This window comes from Eurosta solidaginis, chromosome 4 (assembly GCF_040869045.1).
Source record: "Eurosta solidaginis isolate ZX-2024a chromosome 4, ASM4086904v1, whole genome shotgun sequence".
Taxonomy (NCBI): Eukaryota; Metazoa; Arthropoda; class Insecta; order Diptera; family Tephritidae; genus Eurosta; species Eurosta solidaginis.
In genome coordinates, this window is record NC_090322.1 from 162,487,467 (window position 1) to 162,502,298 (window position 14,832).

Consider the following 14,832-nt stretch of genomic DNA (forward strand, 5'->3'; position numbering starts at 1 on the left):
AAGATCTTGACTGTTTTATTTATGTTTGCTGGGGCGCATTTATTTTTGAACCACGTGATTCTCAGAGCCCAAGTTTGCAAAAAACTGCCTTCAAATGTTTCCACTTTGGCCTTGCCTTCTCTGCTCACTTTTAAAAGTCTCTTTTATGCGTACATAGGTAAACAAATTGACAGGAAAAGGGTTCTATCAAAGGCACTGCTTCCCGATGGACTCAATATAGTATACAAGGAAAGAAAGACATGAAAGTATATTTAAATCAATACATATTAAACATGCCAAAGGCCTTTAAAGGCCAATTTTGGGGAATCCGAAACATTACATTAAAAAATGCGGTTTGCAATGTAAAATGCGGAAAAAGTGCCACCGAAAATATTTCGAGTTTTCGCCTTGTCCAGAACTATCTTTAAATTGGAGTTGATATTTCCCATGCAGATATCTATGGTGAATATCGGAGCTATCGGGGGATAAATCATATTAGAAGCAACATGTAGAATTATGTTCTAGTTCGGAACAAAAGAAACTTTACCAACAAGAGGTCTGGTACAATTTAGATCTAGTATCTTTGCTGGTAATAGCTTTTACACTAGTTCGGAACTAACGAAATAGTACCAACAAACGTAATAGATCTATACTTATGATTTTTTAACTGTTGGGAACTGTAGTATAAGTTCCAAAAAAACGAACTAGTTTCAATGTGGAAATTTGTATCTAGTTCGGACCTACAGAAAAAATTATGCAACGGGGACAATTTCCACCACATAAAAAAGCACCATGTTATATTCACTAGTTGAAAGCATGTAAAAGAGGTAAGGGGCGATAGATATTCTGAATGCACTAAAAGCGCACCAGCTTTCAGCAAAAAATTTTTTTCTACTGGGAACATACAAGTACAGTAAAAACAAGTGTGTTAAAATAAGCAATTTTTTTCAGAGGGTGATAGAAAGAGGCTCATTATGTAGTTCTGTTCATCATTTGCAATTACCTACTAAAACTCTACGTAGTATCAAGAAACTTTAAAATCAGCAAATCAGCATATACAGCCCAACGTTTTTTCAACGCCTTCACATTCGTAAATTCCCAATAAAAACGGACAAAAAGCAGCAATATAATTATGTTATTAAATCGCCTTCACATACTGCATACAGCTTAAAGTTAACAAATAACACCAATTACTTCAACCATAATCCAAAATTATGCGTACGCAAACGCCAGAGTTCATAGCTGCATGTTATGTACTTATTATCCAGTTTCATGTATGAAGTTAGATAAGCACTTGACTTTCACATTGAACAAGCCATAAGTAAACATAAACATTGAACCGTCAGCTGCCGAATGATAATGGCGCCAAAGCACTGGGCAATATAAGTCAACCAAGTGGAACAATTAATCATTTGTTAAACGCAAAATATGCTAATGCATAGACACAGAATTTACCATAAATACACACAAACACACACCAAATATGAAACACATTTTCCATACGAAAATTTTTAGCATGCACAAATACGCAAAAATACCGATATCAAAACGCATGAGAATATTCACCTCAATTGCCGCACTGTGCCTGTGGATATTTCCAAAGAACGCATATTCTGCCAAATATACATGTATGTATGTACATAACTCTGCTAATAGTATACTTAGCAAAATATATGCATGTATGTACACATATGCATGAAAATGTGTGAGTGTACGAGATTCAAACATAGATAACATAAATAACAGCAATAACTTACCTTTCGTTCTTGTTCGTCCTTAGTCAGTTGACCACCGCCAACATTATTGTTCTCAGCGTCACCATCTAACGGTAATGGTGTTGTTGGTATATCACACTCCTCCGTTGGGGGTACAACACAACGCAACGAATGCCGATCGAATACCAACATGGCAGGGCAACGTTGCAAGCGTGGATAGCCACCCTGGCACTGCCAATAACGGTTGCATGATTTACCCAGTGGGACATTACCGTTGGCGTCATCATTGCAAAGTGCTGTTGTAAAATGAAAAAAATTAAAAAAAATAGTAGGCAATATTTAACTAGAACAATGAAATTGAAGTTTATTATAGAAAGTGCAAAATTTTAATTTCGAAAAGCTCTGTTAAGTGCTTTACTTTGCGTAAAGCGACCTTAACTGAGATTTAATATCCCAGAACTATATACTGTTAATACCTTAAACCTCTAAATTAAAAGAAACTTTGTGCGTAAATAATTTAAAGCTTTCCCTAAGCATTCTAAGGCAAAATTAAACAAGTAACGATGTCTAAGTTCGGGTGTAATCGAACATTATATACTCAGCGTGAGCTTCAATTGTACAGTTCATTTCAGATAAATTACTTTTCTACATAACACGTGGCACCGCCCGTTTAAAAACAATGTCTCCCCATTTCCTCTTACAATAAAACTTGGTAAGTGAATTATCATTGATTAAAAACTATTTTTTGCTAAATTATAGCTTATTATTCTAGTCTACGACCCTTTTAAACCTGTTTTATATCCAAGTTGCCGTGGTCTTTAACCGATCCCACCCATCTTTACTAGAAATATTTTCCGCTATAAGGAAAATATGTGTGCACAATTTCATTAGGATATGTTAATTTTTCTTCGAGTTATGGCTCCCGAAACATAGAAAATTGCTTAGTCATAAAAGGGCGGTGCCACGCCCATTTTTTAAGATTGGAGTTTTTCCTATTTATTGTTATAAATCCACAATGAAATACCATTGATATAAAGCTCTCTTTCGCTAAGATATAGCTTATTTTATTCGTCCACGACCCTTTTAAAAATATTTTATTTAAAAGTGGGTGTGGTCCTTAACCTATTTCGTTAATTTTTCTTCAAAGCATTATTTATAGTAAAGACAATCCCTTCTGAATTTTGTTACGATAGGTTTAACGATTTTTGATTTATGATTAATAATATTTGTAAAATTAATTTTATCACAGGTGGGCGGTGCCACGCCCATTTTAAAATTGTTTTCTAAATTTTTATCAACAGTCTCAATATCAGCCCACGTGTCAAATTTCAACATTCTAGGTGTATTATTTACTAAATTATCAGATTTTTTGTGTTTTCCAAAATTTTATTTACGTAAAAAGTGGGCGTGGTTATCATCTGATTTCGCTCATTTTCAATACCAATCTATTCTGGGTCCAGAAAAGCTAGTGTACCAAAATTGGTGAAGATATCTCAATATTTACTTAAGTTATCGTGTTAACGGACGGACGGACGGACGGACATGGCTCAATCAAATTTTTGCGATACTGACGATTTTGATATATGGAAGTCTATATCTATCTCGATTCCTTTATACTTGTACAACCAACCGTTATCCAATCAAAGTTAATATACGCTGTGTGCAAAGCACGCTGATTATAAAAAACGGATTGAACACTTCACTAATAAACTCATTAAATCGGCGCTGACGCTGTACGTCTAGAGGATTTTGTACGATAAGCCAGACATCCATGATTCGCAAAAGCTGACGGTAGGTCAGGTTGTGTAAGGTTAAACTGGCCGGTCCGTGAGGACCTCATACTGAATGAGTCCGTGGTGTTACCAGAAGTTTGTTTAACGATCAAACTGACAAGCTCTATCAAAAACTTGGACTTATGGTATAAAATAACTCCAGTTGTTAACGCTTTGTTGTTTGCCACCAGGTCTGCAGGTGGAATGCGCAGAATGGCATACTTTGCAGCCGTCATACAGGCCCGTTGAGAGGGGGGAGGGTCATTTACCCCGGGACCGGGCTTTGAAGGGGCCCGGCAATCTCAAAATGCTATCCAAGCTTTTTGCTTACAGAAAATAAATAAATTATAAGTTGAGGCAATTAAGCCTTTTGCAAATCGTAGCCAAGGTTTGAAACAGGCACTAAACGAGTTACTTGGGCTAAATTTGACTGCGGAAACATATGCTGATGTTAATGGCGTCAGCAAGTTTGAATGTATTTTGTTTTCCTCCATTTGGCTCAAGATTTTGGCAGTTATTAATGAAAGAAACATTATTCTGCAAGCCAGGGATACTACGATCGATATCGAAGTTACAACCTTAGAAAGTTTGATCTCTAATTTAAATCTGATCAGAAATCAATGGGAAAACATTTTATGCGAATGGAAAACAGACGCCATTGGATTGGGAATCTCACCAAAGTTTCCTGGTTCGAAAAGGAATAGTAAAATACATTTAATTAATGTGAAGAGAATGAGACCATCAACGACGATCACGAGACTGATTCCAAAAAGAACACCTTTTTGGTGATAGTTGATTCGGTTATTGCAGGTATTACCGAACGATTTGCTGTCATGAAAAATTTGAAGAACACTTTTTCTTTTCTGTGGCAATTTGTATACATGGATGAGGTTTCAATAAGAGAAAATGCCGTTCAATCTGTCAGCAAATACAATTCAGACGTTTCTGAGAGTTTAGGGGATGATATGATCCACTTGAGGCACATTTACTAAGCAAATTTTAATGAAAATCTGTCACCATTTGAATTGTTGAATGCCATCTGTGCTCTAAATCTAGCTGCAATTTTTCCTAACATTTGTGTTGCTCTACGTATTTTTTGCACGATAACTGTTACGGTAGCTAGTGCTGAACGCTCCTTCAGTGTTCTTGGAAGGATAAAGAATTTCCATTGATCGTGTTCAACTCAAGAACGCCTTACAGGACTTGGCATGCTCTGTGTTGAAGCCCCAAGAGGGAGACAGCATATAAATATGTTAAACACGGTAATTTTGATTTTGAGAATTTGTAATTTTAGTTTAGGGGCCTGTATTTTTTTTGCCCCCGGGCCCGGATTTTCTCTCGGCGGCCCTGCCGTCATACTACCACTAATTTTTGGGTTTCGTTCTTTTTTGTATGGCTGTCCACCAAATAAGGACTCCATAGTATACGAAAGGCTTTACAGTCGCTGCAAGTACCCAATGGGCAAGAGAGGATGATAAGACCTACATACACCACAGAATTCTTTCACATGCATAAAGTACCATCGAAGCCTTCCACGTTGAGCTTCGATGACAAGATGCTGTCTAGAAGGATTCCAAGATATTTTTTGCAAGGTTTCTCCTATAGATTCACCCCTCAAACTTAGGTTCGCCTCCATTTGGAACCTTGTATCTCGTAGTAAAAACGACTGTAATATGGAGGACCAATTGTCGAATACCATGTTTTCTTCTACCTCTTTATCGCAACTCAGTCACAGTCCGGGCATATCTTTGCTGCTAAATTCTGGTGTCTATATGAATACTTTATGAACTAAAGTTTTTCCATCCCTTTATGTAATAAGACTAAGCCAGTTCATTGGCTTTTCCTTGCGCCAGGCACGGAAAGAACAATAGATATTCCATAGAACTTTCCTCTGGACTAAGTACTACAAGGGACAATTCATATTTTTTCGACAACCTCCACGATTGCGACAAATACATAAAAAAGTATGAATAGAGACTTCCTTCCTTTTCAATGATCCGCTAATTCCAAAGTTGGATTTGTTGGCAAACATTTTGCTATGTTGGATTTCTAGACCTACATTACACTGTTATTTCCGGTTCCCTGATGGAGTACGTCTTTGGCAGTTTAGAATTTCTATTTTTCTAAAATGACGTTACTTTCAAAGAGCGAGGGCAAGGTTTCTTTCCTCAATGATAGCATGTACTCCGGCTTGTTGTTATTCGCCAAAAACCTCATTTTCTCCTCTTTGTCTAGGAATGAGAAGCTGGGGTTTGCGGCTCGTTTGTTAAGATCAATATCATTTTCATACGCTAGCAAATACTCGCTCTTTTAATTTATTGCATCATCTCCAAAATCGAAGTAAATCACGATATGGAGCGTTTTGCCTGGACCCATACCTATGTGTTATTCGCTAGGTGGTGTCGCTTTCAAAACTTACGAAGCCGGCAGTGGTGCTAATAATAATTTGAAATCCGCATAAGCTCTGCAAGAAACATAACTTTCAACATAGGTTGGCTAAGGTACACTTGTGCATTTAGGCGCATACCATTATGATGCCACGTGGATCTCTCCCCTACTTAAACCAACAGTTCGATTCAGCCAATCTCAGGAAATTCAAGTAAGAACATCAAAGAAAGAAAATTCCGGTAATGTCTTCCTATTCTGCTAAAGTAGAAGGACAATCGCATAGAAAGTGCTTAGCTATCTCTAACTCCTCCTGGTGTCTACAGCTTCTGCAGTAGTCATTAAAGGGAGCATCCAGCTGTTGTGCATGCCCACCGATTGCTGTGTGACTGTAAGTCCCAATGAAAGAGATATGCCCCCTTCCAAGATGAAGCAGACTTCTCGTGCGTTTCGCGCCCCAGGATTCAGGGTACATCCAACTCAAACTCACCTCTCTAACGAAAATCCCTTTCATAATGAGCTTACATAATGTGCTTCTTAGTGTTTTTGCACTGTTCTGCCTTAAAGCAGGTGGCCAGCGGAGCTTCGAATTGCAGACTGTCCGACAAGGAAGCTTTACAAGAAAATGTTCAGGCCAAGATATTTTCGTGACAGTTGAGCGGGATATTGCATGCCAGGTATTCCCAAACTATCTTCGATGGCACCACTTCTGAGCTTATGCTCTCAATTGCCGCTTGAATGCCCAAGTTAATATCAAATACCCTACCAATATAGAAAACTGGCGATGGGCTTGCGTCGAAATACCAGCTGAAACTCAGAGTGGAGGTTTTTCTAAGAATACGCTGTTCAAAGAAAGATCCGCTGTTCATTACACAGACATCAGGATTTTGGCTGCCTGAACCAAGAGTGCCTGCTTAACGTGCATCTCAAATCAGTGTATGTACGTAAACAGAGTTTCCAGATCTCCCTGATGACCCACATACAGCATTTCAAGGCAAATCAGGCGTCCTTTGCTCTACTTGTGCATTTAATTTCCAACAGAACTTTCTATTCAGTAGAGTCATAAGATTGCAAAGTAATTCAATTGAAACCGAACGGAGCTGTGCTAATTTGCAAAACCCAAACAAGCAGCAAACGGTGGCTGGTTGTATAGCACAAACAATATTTGATAGTACAGAAAGATTAAATTACTTTGTTGTTGCCTTCGATGTAATATTACCATTCCAACGCAATACTAAAAACACCTAACTGAGCTAACAAGCCTTTGATCATTCATAAACATCATAAAATCTAGCCAATCCAACTTAAGTCTATTTAAGCTTAGCCTAACATACTTACGATGCTTTTGACAACCATCGACATTATCTGGCCAATCGCAGCTGTGAGCATTTTCGTTGTATAACAAACCGCCGATACAAAGTTGCTCCGTAGAAGTACCATTCCAGCAAGTCCAATAACGCGTGCAAGACGTCTCATGGCCAAAGATACCATATAACCAGTCGCAATGTTCAGTCCCTATGGGACCATCTGGAAAAACATGAAAAAAAAGAATAGGAAGGACATACGTATTACATATAAGTTAACTCTGAGTTCCTATCAACCAATTTGCTTTGTATGTCGATGTGTGCGGGTAATAAAAGAACAGTAAATTGTCGCTTTCATGTAACTTAGCTTCGTACAAGCAACACTCCAACATAAAAAGCAAGCAAACAAGAACATTTTGTGTTTCTTTGCTAATGTTGTTGTAGCTACCAATATCCACCCACCAAGCAGCCCCTATCTCACGCAAAAGCGTGCAACCAATATAAGCTTGTTTTGGTTTTCGTTCTTTCATTAAGGAATTGGTTTCGGGTAATCGAACGCCTCCTCTCGCCTTCAAACGCTTCCGTAAGCTTTTATCGACACATTTTCGAACATATTCATAGTGCAAGATTTAACACTTAGATCTTACTTTGGTATTTCTGTACTCATAAATTGGATTCTCCTATAGTGCTTGTTGCATTTAGCATGTTTTCGTTTCTCTTTATTGTTATGGCATGCACATAGGCGTGTAAAGTGGGAGAGTAGGTCATCTGACACATTCTTGACTAACTAAACGAAAAAAGTATTATTGCGGGATCTTAAGCTATGCTGCTGCAATCGTTGGACTGCTCTTAGGACCTTTATGATACCACTTGAAGGGTTCAACCAAATGATCAGTTTAAGAGAGCGAAAAAACTTCAGATAGTAATTATTAATAAATAAAACGAGTAAGAGAGGCAGCGGTTGCATTGTCCTTTTTTTCTCGCCGTGTCAATAGACAGACTGCCAGCTTACTACTGCTATTAGCGAAGTGAATAACCTACCTAAGCTTTAAAGCTATGCGAATAACCCCTACCATCGATGGCCCAGGCGAACCTACCCGTCAGCTAATATCCAACGTAACCAGCTCGATAAAATTTCATGCAGCACCAGTATGGAACGGATCTAAAATTGTCCACCACAAAGATATACTAGCAGCCTACTAGTGTCCGACAACGCGATCCATGTTTTATCCGGGAAAATCCCAGTAGATCTACTCTCAGGTGAAATGGCCGACCATCTGAAGATGCTAATAAAGCGCAAGGTCACGAACATTAGTTAGGTGGTAAAAACGGTGGGAAAAATCGTGAAAAGGGCGCTGGTACTTCATGCTAGTTCGAAATATAGCGGAATGGTACGAGCGAAAACACGGGGAACTAAATTACCAATTCACACAGATATTGAACGGGCACGTCGGCTTCAAGGAATATCTACTTAAGCGCGGGATAGAGGAGGATCCTTTCTATCGACACTGTCCCACCGAATTGAAAACGCAGAACATGTAATTTTTCACTGCCCTCGTTTTTACGGCGAAAGACTATCTGTACATAGACTTTTTGGAGATGAGCCTTCCATTAGGAATTTAGTACCCCGAATGTGTGGACAAATATATTGTTGAACTGCTGTGAGCAAGATGGCCTTTATAGTTATGACGAAATTGGTGCCTGCTGAAAGGGAGCGCAGAGAAATGCACATACGGCGTAACGTAATGTGACTCTGCTATGTGGAAAAATGTGATGTTGTTATTCTACCGGCAAAACTATTATAATATGATTTTTGGGAAGTGAGCCCTAGTCAGCATAAGAATCACCAATCGCCTGAGCAATTTTGGACGTTTCGGAAAAAGTCACAACGGAGATATTCCAGATTCGCTATAACTGACCTTCTCTGCCTCAGCCTGCCTCTACAAACTTAGTGGAGCTTTCCCCTTCCTCCTTTTCCTAACAGCGGTTTGGATTGGAATGCTTTCCTGGCGAAAGCGGTTTGTCCATTCGCATAACCTGATCAAGCCAATCAAACCTTCGGGCTTTTACTCACCGAAACATATTCAAGGCAGATATAAAAGCGGTTGGTAAAGCATGTTTTTGGCTTGTCTATAGAAGAATTTACTTTTCAATTGCTACTCAGTCCAAAGTAGCACTTGTTGGTAAGAACTATTCTTCATTTGAGTTCTTAACTGACATAGTTTTCGACGTTCATATTGGTTCCTAGATATAAGAAGTCCTTCGTTGTGTCGAATTTATATCTGTCAACAGTTACGCAAAAGCCAAAGGACAAATGTGCTGATTTTTTCTTGGATGACAGGAAGTCATTCGTCTTATCCCCATTTACTATAAATTAATTTTTTTTACTTCTTATCGAATCCGTAGAGGATGGAACTCATATATTCTATGCATTCACTCGTCTAACCTTATATTGCATAGGAGTTGGGGCATGCTCTTTACCAACTCTCCGCTTCCGCATTTGAACATCCCGCTGGGAAGTCCGTCTTTCCCCGGCGCCTTGTTATTATTCAGCCGGAATACTTGCCATTCTCGCTTCGTCATAGTAGGGTATTTCGTCATGTTGTTTTTGTTGTGGTAGTGTTTCGCCCTATCCGGTAGGTGCGACCACTCACAAATTATCATTAATAACCTCTAACTGGAGTCCGACGCCAACCTACAGTTTCAACAGGGGAGTACCAGAGTGAAAGTGTGCTAGAGGCGTTGGTTCCACATTGCAATTAAAAGGATGGTTGATGTAATGTAGGAACACGTTACAAGCAGGACATACATAATGTACGTCGGATTGATTCGGGATATGTAAGAATTTAACCTGCTATAGTATCCAGATCTAAGTTGAGCTAGAGTAACTCCCTAGGGAGATTCATTTCCTCTTCTTCGCCCGGGCAATTCGTGGCCCGACGCCTTTTCTTAAATATCCCTGATGACCGGTTTGTGTTTTTCTTCAATGCTTCCAGCTGCCATATATCCCCATATTTCACAGTGCTTGCAAAGATGCTTTCTTAAGTCCCTTAGAGGCGTGGCCTCTTAAATCAGGTATCTGTTTGGATGCCAATATTTCTAGGTATTTAACAGAAACTTTTTGCTCAGCATTTCATTTCTCTCAATTGACGTGGATGTCAAATATGTTCCACATTTTGCCTTATATATGTGGTAACCACATCTACTTTGTTTTACGTCATCGCTGATTAGAGTATCTGGTTCGTCTTCTCTCTCGCTAGCTAGCAAGGGAGTTTTCCCTCAATAACTCAAGTACCTCTGTACATCAGTTTTCAAGTCGACATTATTAATCCTGCAGGAATCTGATTCTATCTTGAAACCTTCCGTCATCCACCGGATTTTTTGGCCGGGTATCTTCCTCTGGATTTAATAATAACAAAATTTTGTTTGCGCATATCAACATTTTTCTTTCCTATTCTATAGAGCTCCCTATGCTGCTGAGCTATAGTATTCAATTTGTGTTTGGTTTATTGGCTCACAGCGGCATAAACTTGTTTTCGTGTACTGCCCGTATAAGTTCTTGACAATTTGTATGTGATCTTTCAGCTATTCTAAGCTTGCTCTAATTTTAGATACAAAGTTGAAATGAAAGCGAACAATGCTATGTGCAAAGTCTATAGTCTATTCATAGAACTTTGTGGTTTTATCCTTATGTGATTTTAATTGATTTTTGGTTTGAGACAAAAATGCATATAAGCATCCGTTTTTCTAGAAGCTAAAGATGAGTATGGTGGTGCTTTTTGGTATGCGGTGGGAGTTCTGCTTTTAAAACCAATTTTTAAACGAACACCATTCAGTTAAAATATGAACAAAATGTGTATTATGATTTTATAAATATTTTGCTCCGGCTTTGAGCTGTGTTAAATTTTGAGGCCAATCTGACATTGTCGGTTTAAAAGCCGACGGGGGATTTCAATTGCAGAGTCAAAGAACAGTCAGATGTGGCCGCAAATGGGCTCTTATCTGGGATCAGGCAGATCCCTACACAAATCGTGAATGAAACCCTTTTCCTAAGAAGGGAGATACAATTTCTCCGCCGGTTAGGGACGGCTTAAGGAAGGCTTCCCGTCTGCTGCAAATTTTGGCTGCAAAATTTAATCCATTCGTGCAAACTGATCGGTCTTCGGATCTTTGTTCGTAAATATCTATAGAAACTTATGCAGCTTAACGGAAAGAACTGCAACGTGTTAGTTTTCAATGCGAGAAGCTGAAAGGTGTTAGTCTGTCATGGGACCGACGTTATCATAAAATGTTTTCTTAAATTACAAAAAATATTTCCTCTAGTTCTTGTTCACTACCAGGCCCATTACGTTTATTGGCATAATTTTAAACTGAAATTTACACAAGGAAATAGTTCGTGTCAGTCCTCCAATCGTAAGGACTCACTGTGGGACTTGGCGTATCGTGAAGATCTGATTGATAATATATTTACCAGGTCTGAAGGCACTCTTATAAGTTCCAATCGGTCGATAGACTTTGGGCTTCAGTCTGTTCCTTTTTCTATCCCACGGTAAATGGAACGATTTACGGTATATCCTCTCATGTGGGTTGGCCAAGCCATACTTTTTTTTAACTCCAGGCGTGCGCCCGTCCGCTCATAGTTTTACTAGAGCTATGTAGATCCTCATCATGAAAACACTCAAATCTGTGTTTTGTGCGCAACTTATTGAAGGCTAATGGCTATTTCCTCGCTGCATAAAGGCATGTGAGTATTTGGCTGCCCCAAGGTAATGGTCCAATCGGATATTTAAACTTAGTACACTGCGGACATCCACATGTTCTTTAATAGACTGAGAAATCTTTGGTATGATATCTCATTGTGAATGGCCGCGAAGGCTTCTGAGTTGGTACGACCAATTTTGAAAATTGGGGAACGTGGCTTCTGCTAAAAAATCAATATCTTATTAATCACTTTTTTTCGGAATAATGTGTGATGGCGTCGAAACTAACAAGCCAACCTAATATAAATGCACGCAAGTAATTTTCTGTCAAAAATGTCTCATGCACATACAACTTGTATGAGAGCAACCGATATTCAATTTGCTGCGTGAAAACCTTGAGGTTTGCACACATGCTTTACATTGTCGCAACGTATGCTTATTTTGGTTAGGGCAAAAACCCCGGTTGTTTGCGTGCACTAAACAACGCAGTGCGGTTTTATTAGGTTGGCTTGTAACCTTGACTTGGTTTTACACGAATATCCTTATTTCCGGGAAGCGGATCAGGCTCCGACCTATTTCAAAAACAGTACGTGTGGTGCGATTTGCATAAAATTTTTTACATGGGTAATTCTTCGGCTGGGTAAATATTTGTAATAATTTTATTTTTTTAAAAGTGGACCAGGAAGCACACTATTCCTAAAAGTACCAGTGACCGACCTTTACAGAAAAAAATAACGTATGGTGCAATTGGCTTGAAATTCGGTACAGATGTATTCAATTGACCACGTTAGTATTTGAGAAACTTTTCATTCGGAGAAATGGACCAGGGACCGACCTATTCAAAAAAAACCGTATTTACGGTGCGATTCGCTTGAGTTGTAATAAATTATTTTTATTTTATTATTTAGGTAACCCTTGGAATAGATTAATGTATTTTTTTTTTTTTTTAGTTGAGCAGAGCTCACAGAGTATATTAAATTTGATTGGATAACGGTTGGTTGTACATATATAAAGGAATCGAGATATATATAGACTTCCATATATCAAAATAATCAGGATCGAAAAAAAATTTGATTGAGCCATGTCCGTCCGTCCGTTAACACGATAACTTGAGTAAATTTTGAGGTATCTTGATGAAATTTTGTATGTAGGCTCCTGAGCACTCATCTCAGATCGCTATTTAAAATGAACGATATCGGACTATAACCACGCCCACTTGTTCGATATCGAAAATTTCGAAAAACCGAAAAAGTGCGATAATTCATTACCAAAGACAGATAAAGCGACGAAACTTGGTAGATGAGTTGAACTTATGACGCAGAATAGAAAACTAGTAAAATTTTGGACAATGGGCGTGGCACCGCCCACTTTTAAAAGAAGGTAGTTTCAAACTTTTGCAAGCTGTAATTTGTCAGTCGTTGAAGATATCATGATGAAATTTGGCAGTAACGTTACTCCTATTACTATATGTACGTCTAATAAAAAGTTGCAAAATCGGAGAAGGACCACGCACACTTTTAAAAAAAATTTTTTTTAAAGTAAAATTTTAACAAAAAATTTAATATCTTTACAGTATATAAGTAAATTATGTCAACATTCAACTCGAGTAATTATATGGTGCAACAAAATACAAAAATAAAAGAAGATTTCAAAATGGGCGTGGCTCCGCCCTTTTTCATTTAATTTGTCTAGGATACTTTTAACGCCATAAGTCAAACAAAAATTAACCAATCCTTTTGAAATTTGGTAGGGGCATAGATTTTATGATACTAACTGTCTTCTGTGAAAACGGGCGAAATCGGTTGATGCCACGCCCAGTTTTTATACATAGTCGTTCGTCTGTCCTTCCGCATGGCCGTTAACACGATAACTTGAGCAAAAATCGATATATCTTTAATGAACTTAGTTCACGTACTTACTTGAAATCACTTTATCTTGGTATGAAAAATTAACGAAATCCGACAATGACCACGCCCACTTTTTCGATATCGAAAATTACGAAAAATGAAAAAATGCCATAATTCTATACCAAATACGAAAAAAGGGATGAAACATGGTAATTGGATTGGTTTATTGACGCGAAATATAACTTTAGAAAAAACTTTATAAAATGGTTGTGACACCTACCATATTAAGTAGAAGAAAATGAAAAAGTTCTGCAGGGCCCACTCCCTTTTAAAATACCCATTAACACCTCTCGTTTGATGCCCATATTGTTCAAACAAATCTAGGGTCACCCCTGGTCCATCTTTATGGCGATATCTCGAAACGGCGTTCACCTATGGAACTAAGGATTACTCCCTTTTAAAATACTCATTAACACCTTTCTTTTGATACCCATATTGTACAAACAAATTTTAGGGTCACCCCTGGTCCACCTTTATGGCGATATTTCGGAACGGCGTCCACCTATAGAACTAAGGCCCACTCCCTTTTAAAATACTCATTAACACCATTCGTTTGATGCCCATATTGTACAAACAAATTCTAGGGTCACCCCTGGTCCACCTTTGTGGCGATATCTCGAAACGGCGTCTACCTATGGAACTAAGGATTACTCCCTTTTAAAATACTCATTAACACCTTTCTTTTGATACCCATATTGTACAAGCAAATTCTAGGGTCACCCCTGGTCCACCTTTATGGCGATATCTCGAAACGGCTTCCACCTATAGAACTAAGGCCCACTCCCTTTTAAAATACTCATTAACACCATTCGTTTGATGCCCATATTGTACAAACAAATTCTAGGGTCACCCCTGGTCCACCTTTGTGGCGATATCTCGAAACGGCGTCCACCTATGGAACTAAGGATTACTCCCTTTTAAAATACTCATTAGCACCTTTGTTTTGATACCCATATTGTACAAACAAATTTTAGGGTCACCTTTATGGCGATATTTCGGAACGGCGTCCACCTATAGAACTAAGGCCCACTCCCTTTTAAAATACTTATTAACATCATTCGTTTGATGCC

General features: G+C 38.5%; 1 protein-coding gene across 10 annotated transcripts in view; it reads right to left on the reverse strand.

The window, feature by feature from the left end:
* Positions 1-14,832, reverse strand: part of LOC137250560 (protein obstructor-E-like) — a 535,879-nt gene that overhangs the window by 52,190 nt on the left and 468,857 nt on the right. For all 10 annotated transcript variants that reach the window (XM_067783589.1, XM_067783590.1, XM_067783588.1 and 7 more), the window contains 2 exons: positions 7,190-7,378; positions 1,737-1,990 (listed from right to left, as the gene is read on the reverse strand). In XM_067783589.1, coding sequence (XP_067639690.1) covers positions 1,737-1,990; positions 7,190-7,378 — 443 coding nt within the window. The remainder of the gene's footprint in view (positions 1-1,736; positions 1,991-7,189; positions 7,379-14,832) is intronic.